At 41.3% G+C, this 22218-nt stretch overlaps 1 protein-coding gene across 4 annotated transcripts; it reads right to left on the reverse strand.

Moving 5' to 3' along the window:
* Nucleotides 1-660: 660 nt before the first annotated feature.
* Nucleotides 661-5570, reverse strand: LOC147304251 (uncharacterized). 4 transcript variants are annotated; one of them, XM_086280413.1, is made up of 11 exons: nucleotides 5360-5422; nucleotides 4331-4428; nucleotides 4036-4170; nucleotides 3655-3803; nucleotides 3418-3554; nucleotides 3230-3323; nucleotides 2974-3094; nucleotides 2638-2855; nucleotides 2374-2557; nucleotides 2014-2138; nucleotides 661-1842 (listed from the first exon to the last, which is right to left on the reverse strand). In XM_086280413.1, exons 2-11 carry the CDS (start codon nucleotides 4422-4424, stop codon nucleotides 1507-1509), a joined length of 1593 nt encoding a protein of 530 aa, XP_086136539.1. In that variant the 5' UTR covers nucleotides 4425-4428; nucleotides 5360-5422; the 3' UTR covers nucleotides 661-1506. The 4 variants fall into 4 exon arrangements, with proteins under 4 accessions (XP_086136539.1, XP_086136538.1, XP_086136536.1 ...); XM_086280412.1 differs by lacking the exon at nucleotides 4036-4170 and having other exon boundaries at nucleotides 5360-5570; XM_086280410.1 differs by lacking the exon at nucleotides 5360-5422 and having other exon boundaries at nucleotides 4331-4596.
* Between the last annotated feature and the right edge of the window lie 16648 nt (nucleotides 5571-22218).

A 22218-nucleotide genomic window follows, 5' to 3' on the forward strand; every position in this document is an offset into this window, starting at 1 on the left:
GACCTCATACTGAGCCACACCTTCAAGAAGGTCATGCATTATATCAAATGAGTAGTTATTGCAAATATGGTAATACTGCAATGAATTGAGTGCAGAATTTCTTTTCAACCCATACAGTGACTTCAATTTAGGATCTTCCCGAAGAGACTGGCAATGTATGTCAAACAAATCTTTCCCACGAAGAATAATTTTAGGATCATCCTCACTGTACACCATTTGACAATCATTCTTCTCAATCAAACAAAGGCGACAGAAATGACGGCTACTGAACGACTCATTAAAACCAAGAATTGAGTGCATCCCTAGGTTATCTCCAGTGATCTGTGATATTGTGCCATATACCTGCTCATCAGAAAATGGAAGACTTAGCCCTTGGCTTTCCAGTTTTTTGACATCATTTATCAGTGGTTCCAGTATAACATCAAAACCATACTTTTGCAGATCTGGTGTGTGGAAAAGTGACACTAAATGAATGTTCATCAAAATGGAATTAAATTTTGGGGGCAAGTTTCTTATAACAAAATAAATACAGCCAATTTTGTGAATTCCGCGTTTAGAGCCAAGAGGATTGGCTGTTTCAAAGTCATCATAGTATAGCTGAATTTGTAATGCATGCCTTTTGGCTGAAAACAAAGGGTGAGTTTCAAAGTAACTTCCATCACAAAAGTCATGATAAGCATCAGGCTCTGAGCTACACTCTCTCTGCAGGAAAACACAAATCTCTGGATTTCTAAACATGAACTTCAAAGACTCCAAAATAGGTACATATATAAAAGTATCCTTCACAGGTACTTGATCATAAGTACCAAACTTCTGATTTCGCCTGATGTCATACCTCACTCCAAGTGTTATTTCTCTAGGTTCTACAACTCCCCATTTTAGATTGAAGTATTTATTTCGTTTCCATTCTGTGTTCAGATTGGTGAAAGGGTTTTCAAAATTTTCAAAACATTCATTTATTAAAGATATGCTGGAGTCCTTTGTGGGTAACGCAGAAAGAATGGCCTGCTTTGCTTCTGAGCGAAGCTCACTTGTTAATTCCTCCAAATCGCCTACAAGTGAGGATACTAAACTGTTAGAAAGGCCACTACCCTGCAGTTTGGCCACAATGGATGCACAGATTTCTTTGGATGAATCCCTTGTAAGTACTGAATCAATGCTCACTGGAACACTGGAAGAACTAGACTCTGGAAGAACACTGGGAGAACTGTGAGGAAGATAAGAGGAATTAAACTGGTCCTCCAAAGCAGGTGAAACTGTGTCATTAGAAAAAGAAGCAATGGCTGAAGTTCGATCATTGTGGTCAACATTGCTGTGAAAACTGAGGTGCTTCCTAAAGCCTGCATAAGTTTGGAACTGAAGCCTGCAGCCTGGCTGCCAACAACATAACTTAAACTTAGGTCCAGGATAATAACCATGTTCACCTCTTAAATGTGAAATCAGCTGCTGACTGCTGAGATAAGCTCTCTTACACAAAAAACATGTCAGCATTTTAATGATTTTTACTTAGGTTGTGAGAAGAATTTCCTGGTTAAGGATTTTGGCTCTCAAGTCACGCACTCTTGGGGACTCCTTCATTTTCCCCATATCAATATTGTATACTGTTGTCTGCAGAAATGTGTAGAAATTCACAAGTGCAGCATCATAAGACACATTGAACACAAAATGAGCTTTAAAAAGCTCATCAAATGCCCCAAGGGAGCGGCTGGCCTGGCAGGGGATGAGACGCTTGTCTATGGCAACATAGAAGCTGTCGACCTTCCTCTTCTGGCGCCCAACAGCCAGGAGGTATGGCTGCTGACTCTGCTGATTCTGGAGATGCTCTTCCAAACTGCAGCAAGACTGGAGTTGAGACAAAGATACTGAGCATTAGACACAGGAGCAAGTCAGAGATAATAGCATCACAGAAATGAGTATGTAAACCTCCTTTGTAAGCTCAACTGTAATTTGTTTCATTCACCTCTTAACCAGTGACATGACAACTTATGACAAAAACTATAAATATTAAATTACCTTATGAAAGACTACAAGTCTCTCAACAGCATCAGAGGCGCTGATTTTTTGATACTTTGGTCCTCCTGGGGGTGGCGGAAGTAGATGTAACAGTAACAACAGGGAGGCCATGTCTTGGTCAAAGGCTGCGGCCAAAGAGTCACAAGAATCAATTGACAGCAAATCTTTCAAATGCAATTTTTAAGGAGAACTAGAAACACTTCCTAAGAAAGTTGAAATGTGCTGTCATAAACATTAAACTAACAGCTAAAGAAAACTGATGAAGCAAAGCTAACAGGTGAATGAATTGGTATTTATTAATAGAATCCTGATGCTATTGAACTTTAACTGCTTATAGCAAATCATATTTAACAAACTCACTTGCTGCCTCATCAAGATCACTTCCTGGTGGACTCTCTGCTGACTGCACCAATTGACGCAACTCTACTGCTGAGGTGAGCTGCTTAGCCTCTTTGATGATTTGATACCTAAAGATTGGATCCCATTTCTGAAGCAGCCTGGTAGATATCTCATCATCAAACAGGAGAGTGAAGTCTTGATTCACCTTTAAGAAAGAAAATCTACTACTGCCACATTCATCTTGAAATTTAAAGTGATATTAAAAATTCCACTGAATATTCTCACCAATCCTCTTGTATCCAAGAATCTTGGGAAGATAGACAGGATATCAAGACTTTTGTCAGGATCATTGATGACCTTCTGACGATGCTGAAAGGTCTCTCTCATCTTCTGGAAAATCAAGGAAGTGTCGGATGTATGTTTCAGCAAAGAGATGGCCTCCTGGCAAGCATCTCCATCAAGCTGCATGTCGACATTAATGGGCCTTTGGTAATTTGGGCCCCCTGAAGAAAAACACACAAACATAAAAGCATAGGTGCTGATCGGATAGGTAAATGAAAACAAAATAGTATCTAATGTAAATGAGCACATTATCTAGTTTGTGGACACTTAATTTCTTACCTCCTTGAGTAAAGCCAGTGGAGCTACTTGGTGGTGCAGATCCTCTTCTAGTCTTTCTCTGTATCGTTTTCAAACGCCAAGAAATGTATCCAGTGCTGCTTGCAGCATCATAGAAGTGTTCCTAAAATGTAAATACATTCAAAAATAATGTGTTGTCAATCTGAAAATTTTTAGAACTTAAATGTCAACGCACACAAATCCCAATGATGCACAGCATGAAAATTATGTAAACAAAGTGCAATAGTAGTGACTATACATAGCCTTTCTTGGAGTATGGGTCTTTCAGGGATGGGAACAATGTCACTACCCCTAGCGCGTACTGTTCTCTAACAGCTTTGGTGGGGAGGTGCCTGAAAAACGATTTGAAATTAACATGCTTAAGTAATGGCAAAATAGTAACTTGTATTTAAAAAAAAATAATATGCACAAATAGAACACACATACCCATGGCAATCAATCATGTGAGCCACTATTATATTGACCATTTTTCTTCTGGTAGCATCTGTTAGAGTTTGTGTTGTGTGATATTCCTGGAGAACCTCTTCACCACCTGAATTGGTTCCAAGTACACCTTCAATTAACTTGAGAAAAAAAAAGATGCAAAAAGTGAGGAATAGCTTTTCTACATATTAAGAATAATGAAGTAGAAAAAATACTATGAGAACTGAGTTTTGTCACAACCTTTTTAGCAGATGCTGCATCAACAGTACCCTCAACTCTTGTTTTCTTCCTGGGACCCTCATCTAGAAGTATAGTTGATGTACTTGCATTTGAGCTGAAGCTTGAGTCAGAACAATCAGATGCAGAAGACAAGGAGTAATCAGAAAATTCTAAAAGGAAAAAACAACATTATTCTGTAAGGTGTAGAAAAACAAATCTGGCTGCAGATTTTTAACTAACAAGGCAACATCACACTGCAGACCTGACTCATTTAAATTAACTGATCTCAATGTTCAAACAGCTGATTGGTCAAATTGTGTGCTCCTGATTATTTGGAACAACCAGCAGCCACACAGCCCTTCCCCATGTCTGGTGTTGAGCTTGCCCCTTTAAATTTCTCACCATCACTTGAGAAAACTGTTAGGACCACAGTGCCTTGGCTGATAAGATCACTGAAAATCACTTCATCAACTTCTGTCCCTGTTGCATCTTTGTACACTACTTTTGCATCAGGTGGCAGGCAAAATCTCTCGATGACTGGAAAAGATAAGATATATCTGAGTGCACCTTTTAAGTAAACTGTTCTTGCCTCACATTCACTAAAGTGATACACCACTGTATGATTCAAGAGACTTGGCGAAACGCCCTACAAAAAATTCTGTCCCCCCAACTAAAATTAGGTAAGATATAAACAAACCTTTTTCATGAAACTGCATAAACTCAAAACGCCCATCAACCTCTTCCAACTTCACATACTTCTGCTGTTGGCAGTATCGAACCTGGACCAGCATTTTACTGGGATAAAATAATAACAAAGATGGCATAGTATTTGACATTTAGAGCAATTCAAGCACAAATGATTAAAACACTGACATATACCGTACATGGTGATTAATACTGACCATGCGTTTGAATTTCACTGCAATAACATTTAATGTTATCAAATAAACCTGTGTCTGTCCATGCAGGAGTCCAATTGATACATAACACAATACAAAATACACGTTAATCTATGGTGTAGTTTACACCAGACACGGAGTGCTACGAAGCGATTGTTTCGGTATCTGGTCTATTTTTTGCGTGGGCCACGCATGTTCCGCAGGAAGTTACACCAAGACACACAAGACAATCCAGGCAATTTTGAAGATAAAAGCTATTCTCCAAAATAAAATACTGCGATTGACAAATGCGATCAGATTTGTGTATGAAAAGAGACAATAGAGATGAAAATGAACACATAGCAAAGGAGGGGACAGCCTAACTGACTATGTTTGGGGCGGGTGTCTCAAAGGGAGAAGAGAGTGAGACAGAGAGAGAGACAGATTAGAGACAAGTCAGCGATGAACGATGTCAAAGTAAAAGCAGGAGTGACTAAAACAAGCTCTCTTCAATTATTTTGGGATGTTATTTACTTATCAATTGTGAAAAAATTACTCTGAATAAACAGAGAAGCAAAAACGCTCATGAACTGGCGTGGAGAAAGACGTGTCTGTGTGAACAGGGGAAAAGCTGAACGTGGCGCGGCGCTTCCACGTGCAGTGTCTACCGTCACTTACGAGTAAAAAGACTGCAACATTAACATTAGCATTGGAGGCTAAATAGAATTTTCGACACATCTCCTCCTCTATTAAAGCTCGTTTTCAGCAACCGAACACCAAGAAACATCAAGAAAACCTCACTGCGCCGATAGAATACCGTGAATTTTATATAAGTTTGAATAACTTACCGTTTGTGTAAAATACTCCAAGCAGCACGGCAGGCATCCACCACGGTGTAACCAGCAGAAGCACATGGAAAATCGGCCCGGCAGAGCAAACTATTAATTGATCCACGGGTTTACCTGGGCAGAAGCCCAGGGGCCTACCAAGTTAAATAACTCTCTTCAGAGTTCATTTGCTTGGACTTGAATAACACTGTTTAATAACTCCAACACTGAACACTATTTGAATCAGAATGTGTTAATATGACACTTTGAGAGTGGAAATCAACTCTAACATCTTTAACCCTGAAATTTTAACACTCCAGTTTTTGCTGTGTACCATTTAAAAACAGAGCTTCTGTGTTAGTGTTACCTTGAAAGCAGAGCCAGTGGTTTGAATGACAAAACCTGCAATCTCTTGTGTTTTAGCTCAACCTTCTTATTTGTATTTAAATTGAAGACACAAAAGTCATTTTAGGGTCACTTCCTGTTTTGCATAGCTGAGATGGAAAGGTCTCATGTAATTCTTTGAGCCTCTTTCAAAAGCCTCCAAGTGGACCATTGACATTGTCCACAACATGCTTCATAGTAAAACTGAAACATTTTGGTTCCCGTTATCTTCACAAGGGGAAAGGATCCCAAAAAGAGATAAGTCAAAGACTATTTTTGTAAATCCGCTTTTTAAGTTTTTGTATATCTCTCAAGCATTAGTCATAGTCTTATTTTTGAATACTTTTGTCTTCTGATTTCAACCTAAAAATAAAGACAAGTTGACTTCCTGTTTTCCCCTGACATATCAGCTGGTCATAGACACTATCACTTGATAGCTTATCAATGCTAACAACATGAGTTGGTTGAAAGCTGCTGGCGATTTTGTTTTAAGCTTATAGATCTTGAAGCCCTTTGAAATACAGCCATCTAAAAAAGAAAGTTTTAAAATGATTTTTGCAGTCTAAGAAAAAAAAGACTATATACATTCTTTGATTAAATAAGTTGTATGACCAGAAACAAACAGATGTTGTGAATAGTGAGATGTCGGCTTTCTTGCCGTCGGGGCTGAAAGCCGAAAGCTCACAGATTCTGATGCATCGGGTCCAGGCTTTGTATTTACATCTTTCTTTGCACTCGATTCTGGTGCTGCAGGTTTTGTCTCTCTCCAACCAAAATTGACTGAACCAGCAGCAAAAGAAGATCCAAACCACGGTTCACATTTGCTAAAGATCGTCATGAATCCCCTCGTACTTTTGCTGTTGTGCTTCCACCATGATAAAAATCACACTTCCTGCATAGCTCTCTCTCTCCCTCTCAGTATATTTCAAGAACAGTTTCCCATCTCAAATCTCTGTTTTCTGCATTATTTGTTTGCAGAAAGTGGATGTAGCTATGGGTAATGAGAAAAGATGTAAAATAGTAAAATAGTCAGATGTCAGATGTCTATTCATATTAATGTACAGAATTCACCTGCTTGCTGCTACTACTGCACATTCACCCAATGTACTGTATGTACTACATATATATATATATATATATATATATATATATATATATATATATATATATATATTAGGGGTGCAACGATATTCGTATCGATATTGAACCGTTCGATACAGTGCTTTCGGTTCGGTACGCATATGTATCGAACAATACAACATTTGTAATTTATTTTATCAACTTTCCTTCTGACGATGCTGTTTGTGTTGAGCGCTCAGTGAATCTGCGTTCGACTACTCCGCCTAGGCTGCACTGTCGAGCGCAGATCCACTGAGCGCTCAACACAGACAGCATAGTCAGAAGGAAGAGCGCAGGGCACCTCCCCCACCCTCATTCAGATCTGGCGTTTGGAATTATTTTGTGACGTATGACCCTGAAGGTAAGCGAGTCATGGACTAAAGTAAAACAGTATGTTGGATGTGCCATGCAATGCTCAATTACATGGGTGGGAACTAGTGTGTTAGCGCAGTTAGCTCGTTAACGTGTTGGCCGTCTAGCCCCATGCACGGGGCGATCGGCGGTAGCTCGTTAACGGAGATTTGCCGTGTTGTGGCGTTAAGGTCATTTCAACGAGATTAACCTGAAAGCACTAGTGGGAACACAACGAATATGACTGCACATTTACGCCGACATCATCCTAGTGCAAAGACAAAAACAACAAGCATGCTACTAACTTTAGCCGAGTCATTTAGACAGCTGTTAGCACATGATTCTCCTTATGCTGCTGAGAATATAGCCCAGAAGAAGCGGATAGTATAGCTTTTATTTTGGAAAGAGACATTTCTCTGTAATAAACTCTCTTTTCCAAAGATGCATGATTCCTCAATCAGATACAGGGCTTGCAATATCGCTAGCCTGACGTCGTGGGGCTAGCGATTTTTTCAGTCGGGCTACCAAAATCTATCTCTTCCCTGCCCGTCGGGCTATTGTAGGAAGGAAAAATATATGTCAATGCTTTTGCATTCTTTCAGAAATGTAGCTGGGTAATTATGTCATTGGCATCGGTGAGCCACTGTCAATATGTGACATATTGAAATCGCGTTTGAATTTGCGCTTGTTTTTTTGCTTTCACTTTGCAGTCGTGCGAACTGTGTATAGAGAGCGACAGCACTGATCTGTGAGTGATGATAATTTGCGCACCAATTCCTCTGACATCGTCTTATTAATCGTTAGCTTACTATGCAAACATGACAAGTGAAATCTCCCGCAGCTTAAACATGTGAGAGGTTGATCGCGCAGAGAATCACTGAGCTTATGTGAGTGCGTGTGTAAAAGCAGCAGGATTTATATTTGACTACGATGACCTGGATGACTGAGAACCTTCACAGACAGATATATATTTTAGTTCTGCTGAGCCAAATAAGACAGGTCAGGGTGAAGAAGTGACAGCCAAAGAAAAGCTTACCACAAAACGGAGAAGTTATGACAAATCAGACTATAAGGCAAAAAGAAAGTGCAGCTTTATGGTTTCATGGACAAAATAATTTCTGTGGCTGCAATATGACGAGCTAAATAACCAGGGCTGCACATAAGTGGTCCGCAGGTGCGCATTCGCTGTCAAAATAAAAAACACGCACAAGGGTTAGGGTTAAATTTAAAAACTGTACTTTTGAGTTAAAATATATATTTATAATTTTAATAAATGACAAATTAAAAAGGCATGAACATTTTTTTTGTATCAAAAAATATCGAACCGTGACACCAAAGTATCGAACCGAACCGTGAATTTTGTGTATCGTTGCACCCCTAATATATATATATATATATATATATATATAATGTTCTTCCTCTACACCCCCCCCCCCCCCCCCAATTTTTTTGCACATGTCGAGGAGCGTGTCAGGCTACATTTCACTGTGTGTTATACTTGTATAACTATGCATGTCACAAATAAAGAACCTTGAACTTGAACTTGAAGATGAAAAGAACGATTGCTAACTTTTTCGTTAAGGCCTGATCCATCTGAAATTCATAGTCAGTGTTCTGACACGGAGCCATTACCCTCTGAATGCTGTGTATCCAGAAAACACGTTATATGCCGCGATAAATGCATGGCCCAAGTGTCCCCTCTCCCTACTGCCTTCCAGCAGCAGGCAGCAGCAAACAGGTTGTGAGAGGAGGCCGAGATGATGATAAAGTTTAACACAATATTGCCAAAGAGTGCCAAAGCACTTTAAGCACAAGAACTTTTTCAGTAACTTATCTTTTTTGTAGAATGGTGCTCCAAATAAAGAACTTTGTGTTGACAAGATTGTTAATTATTTAAAAATCAACATTGTCTGTATGGACAGCAATTAAGGTTCACACTCCCTTGCTACCTACCAGAGTCCTCAAAGAGACAAAAGACTCTTCCTGTGGAGTTGTCTGCTTCCCCCAACTTCCTTACTAGACGCCCACCATTTGTCTTACTGTATGGGTGTCAGACATGTTAAAATCCAGTGGCACCAAGGTATCATACAATAAAATAATGTGATTAATACATAAGTAAAAGAAATTCCTATACATGCCCCTTCCTGATTACTTATGTTTTAACATGTTTGTTACACTTACATGTTTCCAATTTCAAATGTTAACACAGATTTTCAGAGTAAATACAGATTGTAGTTTTTTAAATGATGATTTCATTTAGTTTGGGGAAACAGCTCTCCAACTTTACCTCATGTAGAAAAAGTAATTTCCTTCTAAACCTAATAAGTGGTTTTGTCATCTAGCAAGAACTGCAATCAAGCATTTGCAATAACTAATAAAAAAGCACTTGGGACAATTGTGTTGGTGACAGCTTTTGTTATAATATCAATAATATTTCTATGAATATGGGATACTGTTACATGTTTGCATAGACTTTTGTGAAATATGGAGACACTCCTGGCATTATATGAGCAAAGTGAGACTAATTTTTTAGGGTTGGTGGACATGAGTGTGAAAATCCAAACAATCCCTGTCAGTGATGGAGAAGCTTTGATGAAAATATTTGGTAAAAAGTTCACCAGCATGAAGGAAATGAAGTTTCAAACTTTGCTTAGGAGGACCCCAGCACGCCTGCTTAAAGAAAAGTAGGTGTGGCGATGTGGATGCTTGCAGCGACTGCTGTATAGAGGCCATCCTGCTACACATGAAACACATCAGAGTCATAATTGTTATTTTAGTCACGTGTTTGTTTATTATCCTTATTGTTTTATCTGGGACTGTTTGCAGACATCTCAGAGAGAGGAGACACCAGCATCTGAACAGAGACTCAAACCAGCAATCTGCAGCTCCCTGCTTGGCTGCTCCAGTTTTCTCCTCACTCATGTTGCCCACCAGTGATTTCTAGCTGCCCACCCACACAGCAGGCTAGAATATGCACTGAGCCTCAGCACCCAGTACTTGGACATGTTTTCTTTATTAAATAATGAACCAGACCCCAAAAAGTAAACAGCTGTTATTGCTAGGCAACGGGAGCAGCATTTGTTGATGCAGCACCTGACATTCCTGACCATGTGGGCGGAGCATGCATGAAATGGAATGTTTAGTAGAACTGTGCAACACAAGCACTTAGTTACAGCATGTTTCATTGTATCCAGACACAGCTAGAGACACATCTACAGCAGCATCTCTGTGCAGGACAAACGACAGTTGACGAAGAAAACATCAAAAACTTCACTTCACTCCTCTACAATACGTTGGTTCCTTTGTTTAAAAGGCCAAAATGAATCGAGGGAGAACGAGAAGAGGATCGGCGAGTGCTTCACCATACAATACAGCACAGCTGATTAACCTGCAAGAAGAATTTCAAATGATACAGGCTGTGCTACAGCCTGGTAGCACACCCGGACAGTGTCTTTATTGCGGCTGGGGATTTTAACTGCGCGGACCTGAAATCTGTACTTCACAATTTCCACCGTAATGTGAAGTGTGCTACCAGAGGAGATAGAACGTTGGACCAGGTGTACACCAACATGGCGAATGCGTACAGAGCCCAGGCTTATCCCCACCTGGGTCTGTCAGACCATCTCTCCCTTCTGCTACACCCAATATACACACAAAAGATCAAGAGCACTGGGATTACAACCAAAACCGTGAGAACATGGCCGCAGGATGCTATTCCGATGCTTCAGGACTGTTTCCACTGCACAGACTGGGATGTATTCAAGGTGCAGGACACTGACAATCGTGTCGCATTGGACAGTTACACCTCCACTGTCTTGGACTACATCTGTTTCTGTGTGGACAATGTAACAACTTGGAAACGATTCCGTGTGTTCCCTAATAATCCACCCTGGATGACACACGGAGTTCAACAACTTATTCGAACAAGGAACAACGCTTTCAAATCCGGGGACCAGGAGGCATACAGTGCTGCCAGGGCCAACCTGAGAAGAGGCATCAAGACTGCCAAGCAGCAGCACAGGAGGCGTATCGAGGCCAGGTTTGAGAACAACACAAACCCAAGGCAGGTCTGGGAGGGCATCAGGGCTATCACGGACTACAAAAGAAGAACACCATCACCCTCAGCCGACAGTTCTACTCTGGCTGAGGATCTAAATCTCTTTTATGCCCGTTTTGATAGGGAGAACACCGACCCTGTCCTGTCCCCTCTCCCCTCAACCGACCCTGATCCGGTCCTGAGCACTCATGAGCTGAGGCGTGTGTTCCGGAGCATTAACACCAAGAAGGCGGCCGGGCCGGATGGAGTGCTGGGCCGGGTGCTAAAAGACTGTGCTGCGGACCTGGCGGACGTCTTCACCTCTATATATAACACCTCGTTGTCCTGTTCACTGGTACCATCCTGTTTCAAAGCAGCAACCATCGTTCCCATCCCAAAACAGTCAAATGTCACATGTCTGAACGATTTCAGACCTGTGGCACTCACCCCCATTCCCGCCAAATGCCTGGAGAGACTGGTCATTAGCACTTGGAACACAGGAACACCTATGCACGGCTCCTCTTTGTAGACTACAGCTCGGCTTTTAATACCATCCGGCCATACAAACTACGTCCCAAACTCCACCAACTGGGACTTAACTCCTCTCTGTGCAACTGGATTGTGGACTTCCTCACTAACCGTAGACAGAGTGTCAGAGTGGGTAAGAACACCTCTTCCACCCTTGTGGTCAACACCGGTGCCCCTCAGGGGTGTGTTCTGAGCCCTCTGCTATACACTCTCTTCACCCATGACTGTATTTCCTCCTGCGCGTCCAATCTCATTGTTAAGTTTGCAGATGACACTACAGTGCTCGGACTTATATCCAACAATGATGAGACAAACTATAGGACAGAGGTGCAACAACTAGAGTCATGGTGCCACGACAATAACTTGGTCTTAAACACCAAAAAGACCAAGGAGATCATTGTAGATTTCCGGAAGAGGGGTCATAACAACCATGGCAGTGAGGCGGTGGAGAGGGTGAGCAGTTTTAAATTCTTGGGGGTAACTGTGACCGAGGACCTGTCCTGGGGCAACCATATCACCTCAGTTGTACGGAAGGCCCAACAGCGCCTCTACTACCTGAGGAGACTGCGGAGCGCACACATTCCCAGATCTCTGATGTTGAACTTCTACAACTGTGCCATCAGCAGCGTTCTGACGTATAGATTTCTAGTGTGGTTCCCCAGCTGCACCAAGGCCGATCAGCAAGCACTCCAGCGGGTGGTGAAAGAAGCTGGCAGAATTATTGGAACAAGTCTGCCAGCGATCAGTAATATCTTCCCCACTCGCTGTCTGAGGAGGGTGCACAGTATCCTGCGGGACCAACATCACCCTGCGCGCCACCTTTTCCATCTGCTGCCCTCAGGGAGAAGGTACAGGTCTATACAGGCCAGAACATCCAGACTGGCCAACAGCCTGTATCCACAGGCTGTGAGGCTCCTGAACTCTCTGCCCCCCTCTCACGGACAATAACCATATCCAACTTCTTAATAGCAATGAACTGGTCTGCATTGGTGCATCATATCTTTATTCTCTTCCCCCTCCTGCCCCCCCCCCCCCCCTCTTTCTTAAATAGATAACTATCATATCTGATATCATATCTCACAGTACAATAATATTGAATGGGTTGCATTGTTGTATTTTGTCATGTTTCTCAGGTCTTTGTCTGAATTTCTACGAACATTATTGCTAAGGATTGTCTTATTGCATTGGAGTCACACTGGGTTAAATATGTACACTTGGGTTTTAAGGGGTATTTATTATTTTCTTCTTTTTTTTGGGTTGTATGGAAGCCCCAAACGCAATTTCATTGTTCTTGACAATGACAATAAATAATAAATACCAAAAATACCAAATATCAAATTAAAAGAAGAGGCAGAAAAATCAAGAGGAGAAGCTAAAAATTCAAAGTTTGAAACTGAAGTAGTAGTGCAGGAATTACTGCATGTGGGTCTCAAACTTAAAGGAGAGAAAATGGGAAAACAACAGGCAGAAAACGAGAATGAAAAGATGAAGAAAGAACTGTTGGAAGCTCAAAAAGCATTGGAGGAAGAGAAAAGCACAGCACAAGAAGCCAAAAATAAATATCAAACTGCAAAGAAGGAGGCAGGAAATGTGATTCAGGAATTACAGGAGGTGCAGGAAGCTTTTGAAGAGGGGAAAAGGAAAATGCAGTTGGCAACACAAGAAGCTGCAAATGTAATGGCTGAAGCTGAAAAACTAAGGAAGGAATTACTGCACGTAAAGCAACAACTTCAAGAGGAGAAAAAACGTAAACACGAGGCAGAAAATGTGATTGAAAATATGAAGAAAGAATTGTTGGAAGCTCAAAAAGTGTTGGAGGAAGAGAAAATTAAAATACAGGAAGCAAAGAAAGAAATGGAAGAGTTACACTCAAAACATGAAGAAGGAACTGATGAAAGTGCAAGAAGAACTTGCAGAAGAGAGAATTGAGGTGAAGGTATTCAAGAAAGAAACGACCGGCTCTGCGGTGACCAAGAAAGACTGCAAAGACGCACTTAAAGAAATACAAAAGCACAAAAAGGAAGCTAAAGAGCTCCTCAAACAGAAAGTGAAACTGGCCAAACAGCAGCTGAAAGAAACATTTAAAGATGCCGAGGAGCAGCTCAACAAAACCTTAAAAGAACTGAAGGCAAAAAAAAAGCAAGCCGAGGACAGGAGGGGATTCTGGAGCAGACTGCTGAGAAAGAACTGACCCAGCAGCATCGAGTTTGAGGACATCAATAGTGTCTTCCTCCTCTCTCCACCTTTCTTTCACCCCATCCTTCTTCTTGGGACGTTTGTTTGTTTTTTAAAAACTCTAATCTAAATACATGTACTGGAATACACAAATAAAATTGCCATAACTTGACCTCATGTTGCCTGCTTCTTTTCTTGTGTGTCTGTGGATGTAAAACAGTAACACACCTCCTGCTCTGTGTGTCTTTAATTGTAAATAAATGCAATATGTTTTCATTTTAAAATGCAGTGCAAAAAACTTCTGCTCTAAATCTTTTTTTTTAGTAAAAAGCTTTTTTTTTCTTGCCTGTTGTGGAAGTTTTACATTTAAATAAAGCCTGCAGACGAGCGGTGAGCGGTAGCTAACATTCTTTAATCCAAACACACAAAGAACAGACAACCAAGCTTGATGAAGTCCCTGCATGACTGTGGGACAGACGGTCAGCAGAGTCTCCCTGAGCCTAGCATGGCTCTCAGTTAAACAAAATAAAACGTGAACATGTAGAACAGTGGTGTTAAGCGATGCGGTTGAAAGATTTGGGTGCACCCAACTTTTGTGCTGGTGCACCTAAGTAAAAAAGGTTAGGCACACCAGTGCAACCGTGGCAAAAAGTAAGTCTAGAGCCCTGCTGAGATTGCAACACCTTTTCTTTTTCATCTTTTCTTTTTTAGCCATTATGCTGGGGTTTGGGACTACTGTCCTGTTGTATGACAGAGGGCCTCACATTAAACTCTAGAAACTTTGGTATACAGAGAAGTTCATGGTGGACTCACTAGGTGCAAGGTGCCCAAGTCCCATGGCTGCAAAACAAGCCCAAATCATCAACCTCCATTTCCGTGCTTGACATTGCGTATGAAGTGTTGCTATATTCTGTTTTAGTCAAACATAGTGCTGTACGTTATAGTCAAACATTTCCATTGTGGTATCATCTGTTCAAGGACATTGTTCTAGGAGTCTTGAGGTTACATTTACATGTTGTTTTCAGGATCAAACTTCAATTCTTACCACTTGAGAAATGCAATAAACGGACTTACTGGGCAGTGTGCTTAACATCTAACAACATAAAATCAAAAACTCTGATGTAGCAAGTGTACAAATAACCTTTCTTGATGTCCCCCATAGCAAAAGGAACTGCTGCTGGCTTTAAAACTTGAGTTAGTTTCCCTTTAAGAGAAAAGGTGAAAGCACGAGCAAAGTAGCAGTCTTTGGCATTTCAGTCATGTAAGTTCGATATGCTTTGCCTCGACCTTTCCCCGTTCTGGAAAAAAAAAACCTGGCTGAGCTTCAATTATGACCCACAACACTTTCTGTCTCTCTCTGATGCCTGCTATCTCTGTCTCATTTAACCAGAAAGTACATGACCACAATAATCATGTGACATGAGCATGTCCTTATGATTATAGAGAATGAGAGACTGTGGATATGAACTCTGTCATGGGGGGGCCAGGCCAGTATACTCTTAATGCTGGTCTGAAGCTGGGAACAATGGTGATGGTTTTGTCAGGAAGGGCATCCGTGCATAAACTCTTGGCCAAATCAAACATGTTGATAATAACACATTGGTTGAGGCCTGGATGCTGTTGGTCGACACCACCCAGGCTGGGTGTTGGTGAAAACTAAATATAGGGACTATGATTAATAAAGGAGGAGAGAGCTGGCAGATATGATAGAGAGAAGAAGGATGCATTATGTGTAGGAGGCCAGGAACATTGGAGATGGATTAAAATTTTTCCATGGTGTAGAAAGGAAGCAAAGAAAGTGGGATAGTCAGTGAGGAAGAAGAAAGTAGACAGGAATACTAGGAGGTTAGGTAAACAGCAAAGATAGAGGTTGCAGAGGAAAAGGCTTATAATGATCTTCATGTGATGCTGGACAATAAGGAAGAAGAAAAGGACTTGCATCAATTAACTAGGCAGAGAGATCGAGCTGGAAAAGGATGAGTTACAGTTTAGCATAACTAAGCATAGAGATAGAAATGTACTAATGAGTGAAGAGATTGTACTGAGAAGATTAAAGAAGTACTTTAAGGAGCCAAATAATAAAGAGATGAGAGTGAAGGGGATGAATAAAGGAAAGTTAGCAAATTAGGAAGTATAGTGGATTAGTAAGGTGGAAGTAAGGAGATGTCTAGGAGAGAGGGTAGTGGAGTTTTTAACTGGACTGTTGAACTTAATGTTGGAGAGAATGCCTGAGGAATGTACTGCTGTAGGAAAGGGGTACAGTTGATGATCTATATGATGAAGCTACGGAAAAAGGTTGTTGAAGCTAGGTCAAGAAAAAAGGTGATGATCAGCAAGTAGCAGTATGGCTTCATGTTAAGAAAGAGCACAACTGATATAATGTTTGCATTGAGAGTGTTGATGGAGAAGTATACCGAAGATCAGACGGAGTTGCACTATGTCTTTGTGGATCCAGAGAAAGATAGCATGCCAGGAGAGGAACTGTGGTACCGGATGAGGAAGTCAGGAATGGTAGAGAAGTATGTGAGGGTAGAGGTGGGATGACATTAGGGGTCGGCTCTGAGTCCTTTTTTTTTATTGGTGATGGGCAGGGTGACAGATGAGGTTAGGCAGGTGTTTCTGTGGACTATGATGTTTGCACATGACATTGTGATCTGTAGTGAGAATAGGAAACAATTTAAAGAGAGAATGGAGAGGTTGAGGTGTGCTCTGGAGACAAGAGCGATGGAAGTCAATAGAAGCAAGACAGAATGCATGTTAGTGAATGAGAGGGACACAGGTGTAAGAGAGGTGTTAGAAGCAGTAGGGAGCAGAGGGAGAAAAAGGAGAGTTTAAAAGTATGAGTTGTCACTGATCAGAAATGGGAGATGGAAGCATGTAAATATAATAATGGCCTGTATTTGTATAGCGCTTTACCAGTCCCTAAGGACCCCAAAGCGCATTACACATCCAGTCATCCACCCATTCACACACACATTCACACACTGGTGATGGCAAGCTACATTGTAGCCACAGCCACCCTGGGGCGCACTGACAGAGGCGAGGCTACCGGACACTGGCGCCACCGGGCCCTCTGACCACCACCAGTAGGCAACGGGTGAAGTGTCTTGCCCAAGGACACAACGACCGAGACTGTCCAAGCCGGGGCTCGAACCTTCCAATTACAAGGCAAACTCCCAACTCTTGAGCCACGATCGCCCCAGATAAGTTCAGTTGGAGCAGCCTTTCAACTCTTCTCTGTCTCTCGCTAGCAAAGTTGACCCAGACAACAAAGTAAAACTAGTTTTCAGCTAAGAGCCCGACACCGAACCCGACGTATTAGCCAGAGGTCCCTTTACTACAGTTCAGAGCTGTGGACCTGTTTTATAGACGCGTGGAATTGTTTTCTATACGACATTGCTGCAAAAAGTGCAGCCTTACCTAATGTCCACCCTACTGTTACTTATTTTATATTAAGATTTAAAAATCTAGTTGTATTGGTATGGCGAGAAACCTTCAGTAATAGTAATAAATCACAGAGCAATAGTACATTCATGTAGTTGTAAAAAGCTTGATAATATATTAAGTAATCCAAAGTATTCAGAATACATTACTCTCAGTGAGTAACGCAACAGAATTACAAAATACATATTTTGGGCATGTATTCTGTAATCTGCAGTGGAATACATTTTAAAAGTAACCTTTACAATACTGGCCATGTGGACTGGGTGGAGACGAGTGACAGGGGTGTGTGTGTCAGCTCCCAAAAAGACAAAAAAACAAACGAAAAAACAGCAATAAACAACTTAAACATAAACAATCACAAAGAAAGAACAATACAGTATCCACATCTGAACCAAAGAGTAAAACAGTGAAATGTGGATTATTAAATATTAGGTCTCTCTCCTCCAAGTCTCTGTTAGTACATGACTTAATAGTCAAAGGAGCTTGCAAAGAAAAGCGTCTGGACTTCTTTAAGTTACTTGAAGACGTTTCACCTCTCATCCGAGAAGCTTTTTTCAGTTCTAAGGTCAAATGGTGGGGAGTCCCAGATATAAACCTAGTGGGAGTGACCCCCCACAGAGGGACAAAAGGACCCCCTGATGATCCTCTAATTGCCTGAGCCAAGGTGTGAAACTCAGCTGTCCATCTGCATCTTAAGGATAAAGGACACTCTTTCGAGGATGCCAATGTTCACATTTTGGACAGAGAGGACAGATGGTTTGAAAGAGGAGTGAAAGAAGCCATCTATGTCCACTGTGAGCGACCATCTTTGAACAGAGGCGGTGGTTTACGACACCAACTCTCTGCCATCTATAATCCAGTTTTGAGATCCCTCCCCAGACGCCTTAACACCCACTCACATCCTGGGCCATCTGATCTCAGGAATTCGCATGATAAGGTGGGGCCAGGTTTCACAATGAACTCACCCGAAACTCTGGCTGATTGGAACCCACACCCAGTTTCACACCTTGGCTCAGGCGATTAGAGGATCATCAGGGGGTCCTTTTGTCCCTCTGTGGGGGGTTTCTCCCACTAGGTTTATATCTGGGACTCTCCACCATTTGACCTTAGAACTAAAGAAGCTTCTCGGATGAGAGGTGAAACGTCTTCAAGTAACTTAACCCTTTACAGCCGATCGGAGCGGGCACGCTCTGTTTTGTGTAACTATTTTTAAATCCCGGTAGCTCTGCAACCAAGTAAGCTAGCGCAATAATTTTTTTTGCATATGAAACCGGAGGAGTTGTACTTACATCTTATGCCATCAGCTTGTCCTAAGTCACGGTTTCCTTCCACATATAGCTTTGCAAAAACTGCATAAAAATCACTTGCAGCAACAAAAACATGATATTCCAGAAACACGCTTCGCCGATCCATCAGCTGTTTGTAACACTTCCTACGTCCATCAGCGCGAACTATCACATGACCGCATGACCTGCCCGAAACCGGAAGTGACGTCATTTTGCGGAAATGTAGTTTTTTACGATCGGGGCCTTATGAGCTTGTGTTTTACTTGTTATGTGTTTTAAAAAGTTATGTTTGACTTTATGACTTTCTGTGTCGTTTCTGGGATGCTTAAGACTCATATTGCACTGCTGGAAATAGTTTATTTTGATGCATATGCTGTTATTTTGCAAATTTGCACTATAATATTTATTTTCGTTTTTCCTGCAGTATATAAAAATTGGTGTATTTCAAAAATAAAACTATGAAGACACTCAAAATAAATTTCCTGTGGTGGGAAACTAGTTTGTGTAACTTTTTTGTATTTACAGTTTTGAGGGATGAGCCTCTTAAATTTCTCTAACTAGAAATATATGTTAAAAAAACAAAAACGATTTTCAATTATTTTGTAGTTTATTGCACTTTTTTGCAATTTATGTAATTACTATGCACCTAATGCAGACATATTATTAAAGTTTGGGCTATAATGGTTGTATTGATGTATAGCAACTTGAAATGCTCCCAAAAATGGCTCCACAGCATGTAAAAATATAATATAAGCTCTGGCGAACTTGGTTCTATGGTAGGTCTTAAAGGGTTAAAGAAGTCCAGACGCTTTTCTTTGCAAGCTCCTTTGACTACGATGACCTGGATGACTGAGAACCTTCACAGATACATGACTTAATAATTGATTAACAAATCGATTTACTCTGCCTTACAGAAACCTGGTTGCAGCAGGATGATTATGTTAGTTTAAATGAATCAACACCCCCGAGTCATTCTAACTACCAGAAATCTCGAAGCACCTTACTCTGGATGGCATTACCTTGGCCTCCAGTAACGCTGTGAGGAACCTTGGAGTCATTTTTGACCAGGACATGTCCTTCAACGCACATATTAAACAAATATGTAAGACTGCTTTCTTCCATTTGCACAACATCTCTAAAATTAGAAATATCCTGTCTCAGGGTGACGCTGAAAAACTAGTTCATGCATTTATTACTTCCAGGCTGGACGACTGCAATTCATTATTATCAGGATGTCCAAAAAACTCCCTGAAAAGCCTTCAGATAATCCAAAATGCTGCAGCAAGAGTCCTGGCAGGGACTAGAAAGAGAGAGCATATTTCTCCTGTTTTAGCTTCCCTTCATTGGCTCCCTGTTAAATCCAGAATTGAATTCAAACTCCTGCTCCTCACATACAAGGTCTTAAATAATCAGGCTCCATCTTATCTTAAGGACCTTGTAGTACCATATCAGCCTATTAGAGCACTTCGCTCTCGCACTGCAGGCCTACTTGTTGTTCCTAGAGTATTTAAAAGTAGAATGGGAGGGAGAGCCTTCAGTTTTCAGGCCCCTCTTCTGTGGAACCAGCTTCCAGTTTGGATTCGGAAGACAGACACTATCTCTACTTTTAAGATTAAGCTTAAAACTTTCCTTTTTGCTAAAGCATATAATTAGGGCTGGACCAGGTGACCCTGAATCCTCCCTTAGTTATGCTGCAATAGACATAGGCTGCCGGGGATTCTATGTGTTAATATACCTCTCTGCATTGAATCATATCTGTTATTAACCTCTGTCTCTCTTCCACAGCATGTCTTTATCCTGTCTTCCTTCTCTCACCCCAACCGGTCGCAGCAGATGGCCGCCCCTCCCTGAGCCTGGTTCTGCCGGAGGTTTCTTCCTGTTAAAAGGGAGTTTTTCCTTCCCACTGTCGCCAAAGTGCTTGCTCATAGGGGGTCATATGATTGTTGGGTTTTTCTCTGTATCTATATGAAGCACCTTGAGGTGACTATTGTTGTGATTTGGCGCTATATAAATAAAATTGAATTGAATTGAATTGATGAATGATAGAAGGATAGCAGCAAGAGTGAAAGGGAGGGTTTACAAGATGGTAGTGAGACTTGCGATGATATATGGTTTGGAGACAGCGACACTGACAAAAGGATAGGAGGCCGAGCAAGAGTTGGCGGAACTAAAGATGTTCATTGAAAGTGACAAAAATGTAAAAAGATTAGAAATGAGTACATCAGAGACACAGCTGAGGTTGAGCAGTTTGGAGACAAAGTCTGAGCAAGGCTGAGATGGTTTAGACATGAGCAGAGGAGGGGGAGTGGATATGTTGGACAAAGGGTGCTGAAAATGGAGCTGCCAGGCATGAAGAAAAGAGAAAGACCACAGAGAATATTCATGGACGTAGTGGAAGAGGAAATGCAGAGGGTTGGTGTGACAGAGAAGGATACACCAGAGAGAGGGTTAGATGAAGGCAGACGATCCGTTGTGACGACCCGTAAAGGGACTGGCCGAAACAAGTAAAAAGAGACTGTAGATTTTAGTTAACCTACAGTATAACAAAATATGATTAATCCAAAATACCAACAGGTAGTGTGTCTAAAAATCTTTGACTTTTTCCTTCTGGATAAAATCTTTTTGCTCCTCTTGATGTCTGACACAGAGTGCATGAGCAGAAAGAAAGTAAGGGTATTTTTTTATTTTCAGTGGGCGTCTCTATAGGAGTCACAAAGAATGATGACAAATAACAGGTGGGATGATTGTCTCCATGTCAATAGTCTGTAAAGGTTATAATTCTCTGATTCCAACTTTCAAATGATTCATTATTGTTGCGTCAGTGGCTGTAGCTTCTCATTTAAAGTTTTCATCCCAGTGCATATCCACAGTTGATTGGCAGGTCTGGTTGTTTGGGATGAAAGAAAGGCAGGACAAAAAAATAGTGACATAAAGAAAATATGGAATGTGGGGGTGAACTGTTATTTACCATTACACACAATAAAGTGAAGATTAAGCATCACTTCCTGATGTAACCTCACCTTGCGAGGCTCACCCAGAATTGGAAACCCCTCAAGCCTTGCCTGCTTCAAATAAACTTGCATAACAGAAAGATGGAGATGCTTTTCTTGCTGAAATGTAAAACAGAGAAAATAGAGAACCTAAAAGCACCTTTAAGAGATGGTTGCTTCATTATTCAAATCCCTAACAGGCAAAAGAGAAAGAGCTAGGAAGTGTCACAAATTCTGATCAGACACGATCAAAGAGCATTATACACCGCAGCAGCTAAATGCAGCTTCACTGCTTGGCACTTCTGGGTCAGGGAGCATTTTACTGTAGGTCTGTGTGCATGAGAAATAAGAGAAGAAACAGAGAAGTGTAGCATTAAGAGAGGGCTGGCAACACTTCTGCAAGTCGTTTGGCGAGTTCTTGCACTTACGCTGTGCCTCCCATCTTTGCATTCTTGTATCGGGTGCTAGTTTCGTTTCCCTTATTATGAAAGCCTTCCACACACCTGAGCTTCCTGTGCTTCTTGATAGGCCCCAGATGTCCACATGGAGAATATGTCGAACAATGAG

This window comes from Aulonocara sp. 'chitande type north' Nkhata Bay, linkage group LG22, assembly GCF_057382095.1.
Source record: "Aulonocara sp. 'chitande type north' Nkhata Bay isolate Kocher_YH1m ecotype deep benthic linkage group LG22, A_spYH_male_GT1.1, whole genome shotgun sequence".
Taxonomy (NCBI): Eukaryota; Metazoa; Chordata; class Actinopteri; order Cichliformes; family Cichlidae; genus Aulonocara; species Aulonocara sp. 'chitande type north' Nkhata Bay.

Excerpts from the sequence above, each read along its gene's own strand:
- LOC147304251 (XM_086280410.1), bottom strand. The coding sequence starts at position 4,469 with ATGTCAAATACTATGCCATCTTTGTTATTATTTTATCCCAGTAAAATG. Across the intron at positions 3,804-4,035 it reads AACAGTTTTCTCAAGTGATG|AATTTTCTGATTACTCCTTG; the intron begins GTGAGAAATTTA and ends TTTTCCTTTTAG. Across the intron at positions 2,856-2,973 it reads CACTGGCTTTACTCAAGGAG|GGGGCCCAAATTACCAAAGG; the intron begins GTAAGAAATTAA and ends GTTTTTCTTCAG.